Source organism: Melanotaenia boesemani, chromosome 17 (genome assembly GCF_017639745.1).
Source record: "Melanotaenia boesemani isolate fMelBoe1 chromosome 17, fMelBoe1.pri, whole genome shotgun sequence".
NCBI classification, from domain to species: domain Eukaryota; kingdom Metazoa; phylum Chordata; class Actinopteri; order Atheriniformes; family Melanotaeniidae; genus Melanotaenia; species Melanotaenia boesemani.
Window position 1 is genome coordinate 18,051,718 of NC_055698.1, and position 18,896 is coordinate 18,070,613.

At 35.9% G+C, this 18,896-nt stretch overlaps 1 protein-coding gene across 2 annotated transcripts; it reads left to right on the plus strand.

Annotated features, from left to right (window-relative positions):
* Window positions 1–1,055: 1,055 nt before the first annotated feature.
* On the plus strand, window positions 1,056–17,762 carry ncaldb (neurocalcin delta b). 2 transcript variants are annotated; one of them, XM_041967170.1, is made up of 4 exons: window positions 1,056–1,248; window positions 13,084–13,517; window positions 15,505–15,610; window positions 15,765–17,762. In XM_041967170.1, exons 2-4 carry the CDS (start codon window positions 13,140–13,142, stop codon window positions 15,857–15,859), a joined length of 579 nt encoding a protein of 192 aa, XP_041823104.1. In that variant the 5' UTR covers window positions 1,056–1,248; window positions 13,084–13,139; the 3' UTR covers window positions 15,860–17,762. The 2 variants fall into 2 exon arrangements, with proteins under 2 accessions (XP_041823104.1, XP_041823105.1); XM_041967171.1 differs by having other exon boundaries at window positions 13,087–13,517.
* The last annotated feature ends 1,134 nt before the right edge of the window (window positions 17,763–18,896 follow it).

The following is an 18,896-nucleotide window of genomic DNA, read 5'->3' on the forward strand; positions in this document are numbered from 1 at the left end:
TTTGCATATATTGTTTATATGTTTGTTTTTTGCATGTAATGGATCATTGTGAACTCTGTGATCTGGATTTTGCTGAGTCAGCTGCAAGGAGGGGCTCTCAGTGTACTTTATAAGGCCATTAAGAAAACGCACCTTAGAACAGTGGCTGAATAAGCCCTGTGGCTTTGACTTCCACTAATCATCTTAGGCAAAGCATGCCTCCCAATGTGCTTGCATGGGAACACCTGTACTGGGCCACAGCAAATGCATGGTGGTTATCGCTGTAAGCTCTCATCATTATCATCATCATTGTGCAATACTCAGAAATAAGTAAGCTCATTACAGAGTCGCTTAAACAAAATGCATCACCTGCATGCAAGGTGAATGAGCTTTTTAATGCAAATGATGTAAAATAAAGTCATAAAGTCAGTTGTAAATATTTTGAATCCCTTCAAAGATCATGGCTGCAAATACATGTCTTGGAGGAAAAAAATTCAAAAATTGACACACAGATGGGATGCAAAACTATATAGAGAAAAAAAAACATATAAATAGAAGCATGCATGCACACACAGTTTTGCTGTTTTTTGCAGCTCTGCTTACAGAAAAGCAATAAATAAATATGTTCAGTTTTTATTTTTATTTTTAAAATAATACTTCAAGACATTTTTTATGACAAAAAATGTAAAAGCCTCAGCAAATAATTTTTTGTTATTTACTTTCAAAATAAAAATTTACTTTAAAAAAATGTAAGTTCAGTAGTTTCAAATAGTTTCTGTGTGCAGTGATGTATTTGCCAGGAAATCTTGTCAAAATTAAGTAGTTTCTTAATGTTCTTAAGATGAATGAATGCAGGTTTATTTCACGATATTGTCACTGCTTAATGTTCATATTAGTACAGAAAGAAATTTCGATGTATTTGACAGAAAGCCAACAACTTCTGTCTACATTTTTACATACTAATCGCCATTTATGTGCTGGGCTCCTGTTGCCAGGACAACGCTGCTTCTCATTGGTTCCTATCTTACCACGTGACGCGCGGTCTTGACGTCACCGTGAGAAGCTGCGGGGCTAAGCGGAGTCTGAACAGCGGCTCAGGAACTGCTTGCTGGAGTTTGGACTGCGAGCAGCCGGGAACTGAGCTCTTGTGTGCCTCCTGCTATATCACGTTAGTTTCTCTGAAACTTTCACCGTCCTCCCCCTTTGACACGAAGTAATGGACTATTAAGGAGACTTTTAACAATTCCTCAGCAACAACTTAAAAGCGAGGTAAGTTGTGGCTAATGTGTCCCTCCCTCTTAGTTTACACGCTTCCTGATACTTTTTTTTTCCTTTTTCATTTTATGGGAGCTCAGGTGAGATGAGTTTACAGGTTGAACAAGTCACCTTGTGGAGTTAACCTGTTGCCGTCACGTCTGTTCGTGGAAAATTATTAAGTACTTACACATTTTCTTCCATAACTTTGCTGTGTAGCAGCATGACACGATGCTAGCAGCGGATAAGGCTTTGCCTGCATTTGTAATCGGATGAAGCTGCTCCTTTTTATCCTTAATAAACCTCGAGAGAGACAGGAGATGGGCTTGTTGTCACATTAAACTGAAAATGAGTGAGAACAGGAAGTGGAAAAAAGAAGTCCTGCGACCACACAAGGGTGAGTGAGGCAGAGTATCTAATTTCAGCAAATACACATCAGTCAGTCAGTAGATTAAAGCAGGAGAGGAGACAGCTCTTTAGACGGACTTTTCCCTGACAAATGAGTGGAAATATTTGTTTTTCTGACAATGCCTTTGTACAGTGTGATTTCTTTTTCAGTAGTGCTGCAGCAGTCACTTTGTTTTCATATACTAAGTCGACTGGTTTTTGTGCAATTATATTTTAATACATGCTGTCATTTGCTTGACTTTTCAAATATTATGACCAGATCTTGCCTTTATAATATTCGTATCACCTCAGACATTATAAGTTGCAGCTAATGTGATTTGAGGCTTTGCAAATTTCACGCCTACAATATCTGACTCTAAAATGTAAGACAATTGTAAACTATATATGCTTAGCCCCAGGTTGGTTGAGATGCAATAACAACATAAATTGCAAGTAAGTTAGATGTAATTTAAAATTTGGACATTTTTAACAAGATTATATGTGTGTGTGTGTGTGTGTATATATATATATATATATATATATATATACACACACAGACATTAAATGACCAGGATTTTAAGTGTAAAAAGTATAATGTGAAAGCAGAATTAAAACAAACACAAACAGAAGACGCCCTCTAAATTGTTCCTTTCTGTTTCACAAAGGTAAAAGATTTGCACATGATACAAAGCATTTAAGGATGAACCTTTCTGTGATTTGTTTCTTTAGTTAAGGTACCTTTTATACAAGAGATCAAACCAAGAGTAATTAACAGCATTTGATCATGTTTCGTTTTTCACCAGACTATGAGGCGGCTGAAGTTGGTCTGAGGATTAAACGGGCCGAAGCCTGCTTCTGAAAGTTGCTTGTAAAAAAGTACCACTTGGCCCTGTGCAAATTAGCTTCTTTTTGGTTGGTGGTTTGTGGTTTTTTTAATGTCTTTAGCTTGATGTGGTGTGTAAATGGAAACAGATCATGGCCAAATTTCCTCTCTGCGACCCACTGAGATGTTTATGAAGGAATCAGAGAGCGTAGTGGCATTAAAATGAATGGACAACAAGACTGGGCAAATAAATGTTGCTGCCACAAAAATATAAGGTTTACTGACCAGGTGAAATATTAAGATGCAGGTAATGAGGGGAAAAAAAGAGGCTTCGTCTCAAAAATGAAACAGAAAACTACAACTAAACCAAACTTCTGATTTGATTTTAGCAATTTAACATCTCAAGCTAATAATAAAACAGCGAGAAAATTGAAAGACCTGTAGAGGTGTTGACACAAGGGTGGAGTCAAGATAATAGCCACCTTGGCGTTAAAAGCATCTCTAAACATTTCAAGATGCTGAACTCTCACAAACATTTGCTAAATTTGAACAGATGTTCTATTTTTGTTGCCGTGGGTTTGTTTTGGGCCAGACCGACCGCAATGGCAGCATGGCCTGTAGTTAGGCTCGTCCAGGCAGCAGTCAGTACTCTTTCGAACTGAATTAGACCTTTTACTTTTAAGAAAGGGAATGGGGAGAGTGATTGGCTAAGAGCAAGTATGAGTTAAAAAATAAACTGAGGAAGAACAAAGCAATGGAGACATTGAGATAAAAAAAAATGAGACAAAAAGAAGATTATGGTCTGTTGCTTTTCTCTCATGCTGTGCAGCACATAACTCTGACAGAGATGGGTGGTGTTCAGTCATCAGATTGACATTTCCATCTCTGCAGCCATTTGTCTCTCCAACTGGCTGCTCTAGGGAAACAGATTTAGATATTCAGTGCAACATAAACACACTCTCCATATGTAATCAGAAGCAATTTGCTGTTAGTGTTTGTCCAATCCTGCATCTGTTTCGCCTCTCTGCTGTTCCTTTTGCAGATGTCATCAGTGACGCTTTTTTTTTTTAATCTTGTTCTCATTTGCTGCCTTATAATGGCTTCAGTGTCATCATTGTGGGTTTTTTTTTTTTTTTTTTTGCAGTGCTTTGACGCACAAAGCTCTCCAGTTCACAATAGGAGCTCATGTGTACTGCATTATGATGAAGTTGGTGCCTCAGATTTCTCAAATACAGGATGGAATCATTTTATCTCTGTTATTTGTTTATTTATTTTTAATGATAGCATTTGAGAAAGGAACTTATTGGTCTGGAGCATCATTGAGGAAAATGTGCCATGAGTCTGTAAATCATGCAAATCATATGTGGAATATTGGAAAGCAAACAAAATACTGCCAAATTTCCACACAAATGCTCACTGAAATGACATATAAAGGTATAAATAAAATGTTATTTTTAATCACATGTTAAAATTAATTGAGAATTGTGAAGGTGTGTGAAGTGTTTTTTTTTGTTTGTTTGTTTTAGCATAGCTGGTAGTAATTTAAGTCAGTCAGATATATGTAGTTTTTCTTTTTTCACCTCTTACTAACTTCTAAAACTTTTGGGATTCCTCCAACCTAAATTTTTTAATTCCTGTTTCATCAACAGGAGCCTCTTGTAGAGGACTGTTCCGTCTCTGGTACACATCGGACCAACAGTAGTCCAGCTCTGACCTTACACCAAATAACATGGCGGATAGAATTGCAACCAGACATTCAAGAAGCTACTAAAGCTTGCCACAGCGAACACAACTTGTCATGGTACTTGTAATGTGAGCATGTTTGCTCCCAAAGCTATGTTGGGCTGCAGCTGTGTTTAATGGTGATTTCATTGCAAATAGTTGGTAGCCGGGACTTGTTTATAGATGATCTGACACAGATGCAGGTCATTAGTTTTAGAGCTGGTAAAATCTGAGCCAAATATGTGTTGGGCTTTAACATGAATGAACATTTAATCTATCTGTATCCTGTTTGTTTTTTCTTACGTACTGTGTGAGCTTTCCTTGTCTAGCTGAACAAGACTAATTGTAATTTGGGTTAAAGCCGCTTCAGTGTACTCCGTTTCTCACATGCACCTTTAGGTAAAACATCACAAATGAGGTGAAACAAGTGGTTGTGAGATAAAAGACTTGCACGTGCACTAGTCTGTATCTTTCGACATTACACTTAACTGCATATAAATACCACTGATGCTTATGTCATGATTGAAACGTCAAAGGATGTGCTTGTTAAATAAGGTTTGCAAAGCTGTGTTGCACCAAATATCAATCTTCTCCAACAAATTCAACTCTGAGAGAAGAAATTAATTTAAAATAAGACAGAAAGGATGTGAAATGAATAAGATCAGCCCTGCCAGCTGCTTAAACCTTAACCAGAGCTTTCCTGTCACTTTGAAATATAAGCTGCTCCATCATTTTTGCAAGGTTGCCACAGAAATGAGACATTTTATGACAGTATTTTTAATGTATTTAAAGCTAATCTGCATTCTTTTGCATATCTAGAATTATGTTTTGTGTCTCAAAATATGTATTAAAAAGAAAACGTTCAGTTAAATTTCATCAGTTTATTCTATATGGAAAAATATGTTAAGATTTATGGACTAAAGGGATCGGGCTACATGCACAATTCAAATGGAATGAGGCACTTTGCAAAATGAAAGCAGTTTAAGTTGACAATAAAATAAAACAAAAAACACTCTAGCAGGGTGAGGAGTCAGCTTAATCTTGTGGTACGCCTCAGGGATTGTACAAGAAATGGTCTCCTTTCACACCAGAGAACAGCATCTTCAGGACAATTAAACCCCATCAAATGTTTGTTGCTGGGCTACATTTATTCTGCACCAATGACCATAAATGAGGCAAAACTAAATTACTGATAGATCAATTAAATGGCAAAAAGAACAAGCTTGGTTATATTGCAGAACTCTCAATAATATGTCTGCTTAGTGTTGCCTGAAATTAAATTTTGATGTGAGCTGCAGCTTCTGGGGCTGCTCATATTTGGCTTTCTCTTGTTGCTTTCTTTTCTATTTTATCACAGCGGACATAATCTTGATGCAGGCTTATATATCAGGTTGCAGATCGTGGAGGTGTAATAACTGCTTGCCTGTGTGGTCAAGAATGGCTGCCCTCAGCTCTGCAGCCTGGTCACAGATGCATCATATTTCATAGTGAATGCATCATTCATAAACTCCTTATCTGTTGTCAGATCTCTTTCAGTCATTCAGTCTCTCAGACGGCCTCCTTCAACTCCCACTGTTGTTGGATTATCTGTTGGACTCTGTATCTGTTTGCGTTAAGATTTACCTGAAGGATATAAATGGAGACTTGCGCCTGTTACATAAGTGGACTACAAGATGTTCTGGGATGAATGCCGTGTGCAGGGCCTTAAATTTAAACAGCAAGAACAAGGCAACTTCAGTACAATACAGAGATTGACTGCACACAGTAGCTGTTTGTTTCTGTGTGACGTGAACTGTGAGTTGAGATAATTGGATAAATCTTGTTTTTATTATTTTTTAACCTTATACATTTTACTTTTATCTCCTTTACCTGATTGTAGAATATTTTTTAGGCTGTAGTTGAAACACAATTTAATTTAAAACACAATTTTAATTAGCTGATTGTTTTAATTGTGCCAATATTAAGTTTTTAATGTTACTCTTAATTATCCCTGAATTTTCCCAGTAAGAAAGAAAAACAACAATAAAATAACTTTTAATAGAAACAGGAATTGAAACTTTTGGACTTAAAATTTTGTTATAGTCTGATTTGATTACTAATTAAATTTCCTTGCAGCTTACACAATTAAGAAACCGGGTTGAGGAAATGTACTGTAATGTAAGTCAAGCCAGAATACATACAATTTAGGCCAAGAAGATAAAAACCTTCACACCATACCCTGCTCCCATTGAGTGCTTGATTATATTTGTTTATTTAAATGATGTTTTCAGGACAATTTGTCAGTTTTGATCAATATAAAAAACAACAAAAAAAACCTGCCTAAACTTAATGATTTGATCCAATTTGCGGTTGGGTTTGTATACTTTTGTCCTTTTCAGATTACTTGTAGTTATTCCTGTGCCGTTCAATGCAGTGTACTGTTTGGTTTGATGTTTCCAAATCTGAATTTGTCAGAAAACCTTGCAGATAGATCCCATCTTGTGGTCAGGTTTCTAAACAAAGTAGACTGCTTAGGTTCACTCTGTCTACACAAGCTCTATCTACGGGCCTGTTCTCTGCTCAGAAGGTTAAACTAGTGTTCCCTGCCTTGTCTTGACCTCATCAGGTAGGGAATTTGTCTCAACCATGTGACCTTTCTACTTGTCAAAGGCTCGATTATGTAACAGTGCCACCTCTAGTCTGCCAGGAGCTGCAGGTAAGAGCCTTAACGGTTAATTGTGGACAGTGATCCTGCAGGTCCAGAAATAGTGAAGTTGTTTAGGGTGACTGGCTGATGGGATGTTCAGTGCAGGTCTGAGCTCTTACCCCATCATTCCATCTTCTTTTTAAGTACATCCCGACACACAGCCGAGATAAATGTTGGATTGTTGATGTGACTGCAGACACTTAATTAAATTACATTAATTTAGGACGTTCTGCAGAGGAAGCAAAACATATGATTAATGGTCAACCTTTTGCAAGGGTAGCGTTCATGGTGCCCAGTGATGGCACAAAGGGAATTTTCTGGGTTTCCCTCATGAGGTTTGTCCTTACATGATTCTCTCAAACTGTTGTTATGAAAATTAAAGTGAATTGAATTAAGCATTTAATTGGGTTCGATTTTAATTAGATTTGATTTAAATGGGACATAAAGGGAAAAGTAAAAGGACATAAAACTCCTCATTTTATGGAAGCAATACATTAAACAATTGTATATTAGAATAATAAATTTAACTTTAATTGCAGGCAAATTGTAAGCCCTGCTTACAAATATAGTTTTATAGTGTAGAGTGTATAAATCTAAAGAACAGGAACGCAAAAGAAAAAGATGTGATGGGGGAAATGTTTGTTGTAATAGGTCTCCGGATGTAGAAGAGGTTTCTTGAGTGGAAAATAAATTTACATCATATTTATATCTGCAGACTGCAGAAGGAAATTAAATCTCCTGAAACCCCCACAACAAGAGTATCCAAACCTTTTTGCCTTGTACTGGATACGGAAAATATAAATATCAGTACATTGTAGGGTTGAGACACTTGCATTAATTGTCAATAAGCCATTTTCCTTCTGTTATTCTGTGTATGTGTGTATTTAATTTACTAACATACTGCAAGACAATCAGATTTGAAAACCTGCATCTGTATTTATATAATTAATGTTGAGTTTAAAGTTGTCTAGAAGTATCAATTAGTTTTATTTGAATCGAAATGAGTATTTGCTGTTTTAAAAAAAAATATATATATATATTTTCCAATTAATTGAATATTAGACATCCTCAGATTTGATTGTTTTTCCATAAGAAAAAATAGGTATTTTGTCTTTTGTTTGAGATTGGAAATAATCTTAACCAAACACACACATTTAAACTGTCAACATGCAGATTAATCCTTTAATTCCAGTTGCTGTTTGGAAAGCTCTTAAGACAAAGACTAATTAATCTTCTCTCTCTTGTTTGTAATAATTTGGACAAAACAATTTAGTGAGCTGAGTTCCTTATTAATGTGAAAACAATGTGGCTGGAGAAATATTGATTATAACTGGAGCCAAAAGCAAACAATTAAATATGCTGTCAGTCTTTGGAGGAAACCATTAAACCTCGTTGTAAGTCAAAAACCTCTGTGTAAAGTAATGTGTTTTCCTCTGGCCCACTCGCTATGATAAACAGTGATTAGATGTCAGTTGTCATGGCTACTCTGTCCCAATAATCCTGGTTACCCTCTGCAATTCATCAAACAATTAAAATGCTAATTTAAGCTGACCACCACATTGTCTGAGAAGACAGAAAACTACTTCATGAGCAAAGAAGGTAAAAAATGGGATTTTCTGCAAAAGAAGAAGAGGCCCTAAAAAGACTAAAAACATGAATAAACCACAATAAAGATTGGTCTCTTGTAAACATGTTTATGGGGTAAACAGCAGTGTCACATGGTTATTCTTATTACTTATTCATTCATGAGATAGAAATATAATTTTGTATTGTCCACTTGCAGAATAAAAATGTTTTTATTGTAACTCACCCATCAAGTCAAGATAATGCATTGTCATTTTTCAGGCTGCCACATTACTTTGAAGTAATTTGCTAATTTAGTCTAATTATCTTATTAAGCCTTGTATATTAAGAGATTCGCCAATCTCCGGTGGTTGTCAGATTCATAACTTACTTAACTCATCGTGTGCCAACACAGGTAAAACAAAGTGAACTTCTTCTATTCACTTCTTGTGTAAATAAGCTCTTTTCAGGCATGGATCTGTAAAAGTGACCTAATCAGTCTCTGTTCAGTCATTTGGGTCCCTTTTAGATTAAATTGATATTTTCTTTCTATTGGAATTTAAATTATATTACTGCTCTTTGATTTTTAATCTTATGTTTTTGAAGCACTCTGTTTCACTTCTGTTTGAAAGTTGTTATAGAGATTAAATAGACTTGAGGTCCTCACTACCTCATTTAGCTAATGATATGCATGTTATTTTAAGCATTTTTGCTCAATTCCGCCATATGCCAAGTGATATAATGAAGAAAATTAGTCTTCTTTTTAACAAAATGTCAACAACAACATAGTTGGCTTATGGCTTCTTTAACACAAGGTTTCCTCGTGGCTTGTGTAGCATAAATTTGAGCATCCTCACAAGTCCACAAAGGTCCACTGTTTGCATTTGCTACTCGAAACATTTTTAATTGCGCAGACTGAGTATGCAAGTTATACGTGCAAACGCTTGTTATACACACCTCTAGTTTGAATGGAATCACGTGTGTGCAAGGTCCCAGCTGGTTACCACAGAGTTCCCAGTCTTATTCCCAAAGGTTTTATCACTGTAACAGTAATCTACAAATACTTTTCAAAAACTGTTATGTTCGTGTTTGTATTTGCTATCCAGGGTGTCCAACAACGAGGAGGAAAAAGTGAACGGTTTGTTTTGTCTCAGGTTGTTTGGCTTGGTAAAATATCTCAGCTCCTGTAAATATAGTCAGGAAAACCATGGAGTAGGAAGGTTTGGACACCAGGCTTATTTGTATAATGAGATGATTCTTCTAAAAAGCCGATATAATTTTGTAAATAAATCAATTAGAACTAAAACAATTCAGACTGTATTGACAGGGTTACTTGGTCTGCTCTAGCAAAACCAATAAACCACCCAGACCAAATGCTCATTAGGACATAAAAACATGTTACGGTACATTATTGAAAAATAGTGCATGCTTGAAAGAATAACCTCTTGTCAGATTGTTAGCAAAAGTCCTGCTGCATAAAAACCTGAGTTTTGGTAATGAGAATTAAGTTGTGAACCTGGTTATAGTAATATTTTTAGTTAAACCAAAACAGGATAACTAATACCTGAAAACAAAAACTCCCATTTTCAATTGAAACTCTGATGTTTCTTTTCTTAAAAGCGATTTCTTATTCACATTTTTTAATTGGGCTAGTATGCCTGCTAATTAGACCATATATTTTGCCTTTTTATAGCAGGCAGATCACCATTGTATATAATGTCACAGATAATCATTCCTGCTATGTCAAACCTTCCTCGTGTGAAAAGGCCTTTTAGGCAGAGATATTTCTCATGAGAAACTCAACCAAACTCCACATAAAAATCCTGCTTGTGAAGATATAAACAGGTGCACATGCATTATTAATATTAGCAACATAATTAGCAAAATGCAGCTTAATGTGCACATCCTTAAGCAGTCCTGGGGCTTGTACGATGAAGCAGGATTATTGGCTTATCAGGTAACTTCAGGTCTGGATTTACACAACCTTAAAGTTGCTTCACTTCATGTTGGGCTGTATCGCCATGGCAACTTATACTTTGGCAAAGGTTGGATTTTGAGATAAGAAATCTTAAAGCACCAACTCCTGAAGAATCAGTACTCTTAAGAAAAAAAAAAAAAAACATCAATACCATGACAGCTTTGTGTGACTCAAGTTAAACATCATCTGCACCATTTGTTAGAAACATCTAAGGGGGCGGCCGTGCTCATCCTGTAGCCCAAGGGTTGCCGGTTCGATCCTGGCCCAGAGAGCTCATGTCGAGGTGTCCCTGAGCAAGACACCACCTCATTGCTCTTGATGGGTCGTGGTTGAGCGCCTTGCATGGCAGCTTCCGCCATCAGTGTGTGAATGTGTGTGTGTGAATAGGTGAATGTGACGTATATGTTAAGCACTTTTGATAAAAGTGCAATATAAGTACAGAGCATTTACCATTTCCTGACATCTGTCAGCAGACGATAATATGTAGTAGGGTTGCAACTAATGACTATTCTGATGGTCGATTAGTCGCAGACTATTAAAACGACTAGTCGACCAATCGGATTATGTATCTCATAATTATTATAAATGGATCTTATTTCACTTTCAGCTTTGAAATTTTGCATAAGGTTGTTAAGTAAGTCCGACGGGCCTCCTCTTTAAATGTTCGAGCATTGCAGACGTACTTCCGTGGTACACAAGGTGTTTTTTTTTTTTTTTTTTTTTTTTTTTTTGCTGATAATAGTCGACGGCTAAATTTGTTGTCGACTATATTTATTTTTATGACTATTGTCGACAACGTCGACTAATCGTTGCAGCCCTAATACGTAGACTGGTTAATCTAAAAAGTGTGTTTCCCAACGTTTTAAAGATTTGAAACTAACATTAATTTATTTATTAAAATTGTCCCAAACTACAAATAATTTGCTTGCTGTATTCTCCTAAAATGACTTTGCAGTGTGTCAAACTTAGTAGATTACATAAACAGATGTCTGTAAGTTCATATCCACAAATCCTTTAAAATGCTTTAAAACTGCGCAAATTAAAATCATTGGATGATTAAAACTTTTTTTAATCATATAAACGTAGAGTATGGATGATGAAAACTGAATCAAGGCATTTATAGTAATCTCATGGACTGCTTTTAGTTTGTTCTTTATTTGGTACAGGGAGCATCTATAACAGAACTGCTTCCAACATAAGACTGAAACTTTCTCACATGCTTCAGAAATAGACCTGCGGCACGTTCATTTAATAAATACACAGTCAAACATCATCAGATCTAGATTATCATGTTGTATTGATGTAGCAGCAGGATTGATCAGATTAATATTCTCATACCACGTTTTCCTTTTTCAGAGCTTTCCTTCCTGCTTTGGCTGCACCATCTGCATTGCTTTTCATTAGAAATATGAGTGAGAGTTTGAAAACTTGGATCAGCCTATAAAGTTGATACTGTGCAACATATCCTGGACATATGTTAGATCAACTTCATAGTTTTGGTCCTCGAGAAGAAGCCTGATGCTTTGATGTTACGTTTATGCCGAGCATCAGATCAGTATGTCCCTTTAACGGGTTTATCAATGGATAGCTTCTGGTGTCCAAACTTTTGCTTCTGTGTAATTTAAAGGCAGATTCACTTCCAGTTTGTTTATTTTACACTCTCGTTGAACTCCTGATGACACTTCTTTTGTTCCAGGAAAGTTTAATGTGTGTAAGCAGGCGCTAATCTGCTGTTGCAACATTGAAGTGAGCTATTGGTAGCCGCAGGGAAGTCTTTGAAGGTAGCTGCCATATTGCTAGAGCTTGTTGTTTACTCTAGTTAATTAAAGGATTATAGCTGGCTGTTTATGGAACATATGTCAGTAAGCGAGTGAAATAAAAGAAGATATAGAAGAAGGTTTTTACAATTGATGGCATCATTAAAACTGCATGCACTTTGCAGCAACAGACAGTCTTAGTAACAATGGCAAAACTGTTTAATGACATTTTGTAACTATGCTTATGTTTTGGCCATAATCCTGTTCAGAAGTGACACAAAAGGTTTTTAGAAAATGACTACACAGGATGTAAATTGTGCATGAACAAATGAGCCTCAAAGCTCCTGCAGGAAATGGAAGTTACATCTGCAGAGATGCATGCATTGGCATATCAGCATGCAATAGCAGGTGTGGTTGTGTTTCAGGAATAGTTCTACACTCTGCACACGGTTTGGTTTGGTGGTCTTTGTTTTTCACTCAGCTAGCTTGCTTTTTTTTTATCATGAAATAGAAACAAACTAGATAAAAATAGATCTTGTAAACACTTTTAAGAGCCAACTAATTTATCTTCCAAAAAGAAAAAAGTTGGAAAATTGAGCAGAAAATCCTACTTTCCTTCTGTGATAACTGAAGTATTGATGAACATAACTAAACTAAATGTGTTTACATTTTGTATTGCACTTAAATATCAGTATATAAATATCTCAATGAGGAAAGCACCATTATTACCATCTCAAACACAAATAATGTTGAGGTACTCTGACCTCCAATAACTTCATAAACAGCCAAACTTAGTCTCATCAGCCACAACATTTTCAGCTGCCTTCAAAACCAACATAGGATTTTTACAATAACTGCAGCTTTTTTGTCCTTTTCATCCCTCCATCTCTTCATCTTCATCAGGTGACTGACAACTTTTTTCTGTCCTTATCAGCAGTCTGACGCACCGCTGTCCTCACATCAGCCACATCCTCAACATAAACAGCCAACATGGGCAAGCAGAACAGCAAGCTCCGTCCCGACGTCATGCAGGACCTGGTGGAGAACACGGACTTCACCGAGCACGAGATCACCGAGTGGTACAAGGGCTTCTTGCGAGACTGCCCCAGCGGCGCTCTTTCCATGGAGGAGTTCAAGAAGATCTACGCCAACTTCTTTCCCTATGGTGATGCCTCCAAGTTCGCTGAACACGTGTTCCGCACATTTGACGCCAATGGAGACGGGACTATAGACTTCAGGGAGTTCATCATTGCCCTCAGCGTCACCTCACGTGGCCGGCTGGACCAGAAGCTGAAGTGGGCATTCAGTATGTACGACCTGGATGGGAATGGATACATTAGCAAGGCAGAGATGTTGGAGATTGTAACGGTGAGTTTACTGTAGTGATCTGTTTTAGTTTTGCTTCTCTTCCTTTTATATTCTTTTCTATCTTATAGACTTTAGAGTACTTAATGTAATCCTTGTCTTCCCTTGGAAGTTACATGGCATCATGGTATCATCATGTTCCTTAGCCCTAAAACTACTCCTGCAGTGATGCAACATTTTGCTCAGCCATCCATACCAGCTGCTACATCATATATCCATCTGGTTCTCTGTTCTGCACCATTTGGCAGCCTGCAGCAGGAAATCCAGCCACTGTGTAACTTTAGAAATCAGCAGTTCCTCTCTGGTTCTCAGGCGTCTCTAAAAAAGACATAGTGGATGTCTAGAAGGGAGCGGTCATCCCTTGAACCTCATATGGACTCTGCACTACCTCTAACAGCTGTGCACTTCTTCACTTACAGCTAACTCAAACTCCTCGCGCTATTGGATGAATCCTTCCGACTTGTGTTAATCACATAGGGACGCACACGCCACCCGGCAATCCTGCACACGTGTTGTTACGTCACACATCATGGTGCTAAATTGAGCAGAGCACCAAAGAATGTGTTATCCCATTCTCCCAAGTTTTACTTCTTTATTTATAGTGTGTGTGAAAAGTGAGCTGGTGTTTGTATGTACAGATTCTTGGACAAGCAACAACACTTAAATACAGGGCAATGTCTAAAAGATTATTTTCACTGTTGAATGATCTGTTGGTAATTTTTTGTCTGACTAACAGACCAAAACAAATCCGATTTTAAAGTGATGTAAATAAGTAAATTCTTACACCTAGAAGCTTAAACTATTAGTTTGTATTATAGTAGATTTTTTTTAAATGTTTTATTCATTTTGTTAAGCTGTGGTCCAAACTATTTGCTGCTTGTTTTTATATTTGAATTGATGCATAAATGAAGTTGTCCCCACTGATTTAAGGTGGCGTTACTGAGACTCATCCGCATCTCCATTTAATGAGATTCTCTGCTATTTGTGCAGATAATCCAAAAGTACTTTTATAGGTATTTCATGTTGCACAGGAAACTGTCTCATGAAGACAGTCAATTGAATGAATAGTAAGAAAAAAAATTAAGATAGTGAAGTAAGATGGTGCAACAATAACTAACAATGTTTTGTTTTTATCACCAGATATCAGGATTACGTTTTGTTCATCTTTCGATTGTCTTTTCATATTTGAAATTCCAATTCTATGTATTTAAATATTTTTATGGAATCAGTTGCTGTTTAGGACTAAAGTTTCCAATCATTTCTGCAATGTCTTAACTTCAACTGCAACAATTTCGATTTTTCGAGCCAGAGTAGAATTTTTTTGCTAGCTACTTGTGTTTTAGTAGCCAAATAAATGAGTCTTTGTCATTGAAATTCGTTCTAGAGAAGCATCTAATCTAGAAGCAAATATCAACATATAAGAGGACTATTCTGTTTAAAAAAAACAGCTTGACCACCATTTAACAACAGGCAGATTCACTGTATAGCAGAAAAATGACACAACAAATGTGGTCAGTAAATAGAATCAATTAGGACGAGGTTCAAACTAAATGAAACCACCATTTGAAAAGAATTCAATTCTGACGTAATGATGTGGTTCTTCTTAAACTCACTGAGACCTAATCCTGTTACTACATGGTTACAAAGAGGAGAATCTCAAATTGGTACTAGCACTAACCCAGAGCTTGCACCCAGTTTTCAACTAATTCAAAGGTAGTATCTGAAAATGTAATTAAATATAAAAAGGGGACCCTCTTCTGTTTAGTCTTATAAAACGTTTTTATCCACACTATTTCGGCATGAACTTTTCCAGTTTGTCTGCAGTTAAATCAGACAGCTGAGCCAAGAATAAATGAATGGAGTCCTTTATTTTTCTTTCAGTAGAAACAAGTTGATTGATGAGATCACAAGGACGTCTCTTTTTCCTCGCAGTGTGCAGCGTTTGCAGTTGTTTGGTAAAATTGTGAATGTTGTTCCTTTTCTTTTTCAGGCTATTTACAAAATGGTTTCTTCTGTGATGAAGATGCCTGAGGACGAGTCCACACCTGAAAAACGCACAGATAAGATCTTCAGGCAGATGGACACAAATAGAGATGGTAAAATTTATTGCAGTTTCTTCCTTTATTGCCAAAACTGTGATTTAAGATAAAACTACAAGTCCTCTGTATTTGGAAGACCTAATAAAATAACTTTGCTGCAACTAATAAACAAGGCAGTCGTCCATAAAGCTCTTATCTCTCTATCTTTCAGGTAAACTGTCCCTGGAGGAGTTTGTGGAAGGAGCAAAGAACGACCCCTCCATTGTACGACTGCTGCAGTGTGATCCCAGCAGTGCTGGGCAGTAGGAAACTGGACTCTTCCCACTGATAAATTAACACATTTTCAAAATCTCCCCCATCTGACCCACCTGAGATGTTTTTTTTTAATTATTAATTCTCTAACTTGACCCTTAGAGGCACATGAACACAGACCTTCAGCTGTACATATGACAAATAGTGAAGCCTGGTGCAAATTTAATCATGCAAGCATGCAAATGTTCAATTTTTTCATGCGCCTCTATGCCTGGTCAAAGGTTCCACACAAACATGGGTCTCACATGTGTTAAAAAAAATGAGACTCAAAAGGACTGAATCCCGTTAAAATCAAAGCTGTTCCTGCTCTGTTTGAGAGGACGGCCAGCGAGGATAATCCAGACGAATCCAAGTTCGCTGTTTTTATTTCTTTTATTTGTAAAAAAAAAAAGCATAATTCCTGGTTCAAAGAGAATCGTGCTTATTTTATCTTTGTGACTGACTTGGGTTGTTCAGTGATGATGGACAGATCTTTACAAAGTATTGCAATGTAACTTGTCAACACTGGAAGAAATGAAGTATGTGAGTCTGGGGCTACAAGTGTTCTCGGTCTACGGTGTGATTCAGAGATTTATTCAGAAAGAAGAACGGCGAATTGTAGTTTTTAACCAGTATATAATTTTTTATGTATATTTTTGGAAGAATGTTACAGACGAACCACAACTGACTAAATGAAGGGGAATCATGCTGACTAGACTAAAACCACTTTTTAAAGTGACTTTTTATGCCAAGTTCTGTATGTGTATGTACATGTATACATACACATCCCACAAGTACACACATTCACACATATTTAAATACATGAACTTGACAGGCATGTAAACTGAGCTGTGATTTTCTTTCATCACCTATGGTTTAACAAGTGTATAAGAAAAAATAGATGTTATATGAAAATATAGTATGTGCTTATATATTCTTTTACTATGTGACAACATTGTGGTGATTTACTGCATTGTAAGAGATTCACTTTAAAACTGACAAATTATTGGAATGTGATGACAAACATTTGAATTTCTTTTACTTGATAAGTATAAAAGAAAGTTGTACAGTATATTCACTCATATTTATGCTAAACATGTTTTTAAAGAAAAGGAGAGGACCACGCATTGCTATGCATTTGGATTAGAAAATAATTTGCTACATTTAGCTGATGAGGCTTTCTCCCCCCTTTTTTTTTTGCATAAGAAATGTCAATACATTTGAGTTGCTCCTGATCTCTTCCAGTAAATATTTTGAAGGAAATTGCAAACATTCAGTTAGAGATTGCAAGTGCAAGAACAATCTAAAAAGGTTCGGGAAGATGTGGAATAATGTTTCTTCAATGTGCAACTTTTTTTCTTTCATCCGAGTTAATGCTACTGGAATGGTTAACAGGTTTTTTGAGAATATGATACACAGTAAGAGATGCTTAACTGACTGAATAATGAACTGCTGTTCATTGTGAATAAAAATTACAGGCCTCACTGTAAATTCCAGAAAGTTCTTCACTGCTTCCATCCTGGATCTTTTACAAATGTCTGGTCATGCTAGTCTGAGAAGATCATGAGATGCCGTAGTTTTCACATCTGATTAAATGTAACTTTTGGGTGAAAAATGGGAAATAATAATGATAATATATAGTTGTGATGAATTCTCTGGGCTTCTGCACGTCAGTGAGGCGATCAGGTACTTCGACCCTTATTTCATTTCAATAGCATCTTGTGGTCAAGTGCCAAATATAGATAAATGAAAGAAAAACAGTATTGTAGCCATTTATACTGTACAGTTGTAACCTGTCGAACAAAAAAAAAAAAAAAATTTGTCACTATCATTTTGTAGATTTTGTATTAACTTGCATTATGTGTTCTGTGTAGTATGTCCATTTTGTTATTAAAATAAAGACAGAATGGGAAAATGATCAGTTTATTTTTATTTCTTTTAGTAAATACTTAATAATATAGCTCAGAAAATGATTTTTGTCTTGACAGAAATACTTATTGTAAACAGTTGTTCTGGGGGGAAACACCTTTAATGACCATGACTGTATATTTTCAAAGAATAATTAGAATCATTTTGATTCCCTGACTTTTCTCTGAGTGTGATTAAAAAAAAATAAAATAAAATAAATTAAACTGCAGGGTGATGGAGCTGCATGGGTATAAGGCTCCTCTTGATAATCAGATTTTTTTACTTTTTTTTAAAATGATTATTATTATTTTTAAATCTTATTCATTTTGAATTGTGGAATTTATATAATTTTGCTGGACTAGAAATTATGGAAGCCTGACTTGTGTCAAAATTTAAGTTAACTTTTTCTTTTTTTTTTTATCAAAAATAATGGTTCATTTTGAGATTTTAACACTTTTGTTTAATTTTTTCCCATCTGTGTCCTCTCTCAGACAAGTGGGAACCTTACAATTAGTTTAGTTTTTACTACCTCTATCCAGTCAGTCATGCAACATTTACACATAAACCTGTATTTTTAGAATGTAAAATTGTCACAGTAAAGAAAAAGTAATCAGTTTTGTCATTTTCATGGTAAAATGTAGTTAATTTCAAAAGTTTAAGCACATGTTCCAATTAGATTGAAAAGATTCTTAAAGATAATAATCAAGTATGTGATTTTCATGGTAAAAGTTTAATGTCTTCCATTATCTTTAGTTTGTTATTAGCTAACATGCTAACACATGGAAATAAACCCAATAAAAAACAAAATAAAAGTGTCAAATTTTATACCAGCAACTAGAATCTTATTTAGATTTATGTTACTCTGTAAGTTATACTTTTAAAAATGTAGAAGTTTACTGACAACAACATGTTAAAGTGAAAATTTATAAATGCTAAAAGAGCAACTAATGCTAAAAGCTAGCCAGTTAAGGCTACATTTTATTAAACTCTTTCTGAGCTCCTCTTTCTACAGAGAAAAAAACAAATGTAATGTAGTGTATAAAGTTCTCAAATGTTCTGAAGTACATCAACTGGCTTGTGCCATATTTCTTCTTAGTTGACTAGCAGCCAAGTGGTACTTCATACTAGCAAACATTGTGCATTA

Excerpts from the sequence above, each read along its gene's own strand:
- ncaldb (XM_041967170.1), top strand. The coding sequence starts at position 13,140 with ATGGGCAAGCAGAACAGCAAGCTCCGTCCCGACGTCATGCAGGACCTG. Across the intron at positions 13,518-15,504 it reads AGATGTTGGAGATTGTAACG|GCTATTTACAAAATGGTTTC; the intron begins GTGAGTTTACTG and ends TTTCTTTTTCAG. Across the intron at positions 15,611-15,764 it reads GATGGACACAAATAGAGATG|GTAAACTGTCCCTGGAGGAG; the intron begins GTAAAATTTATT and ends TCTATCTTTCAG.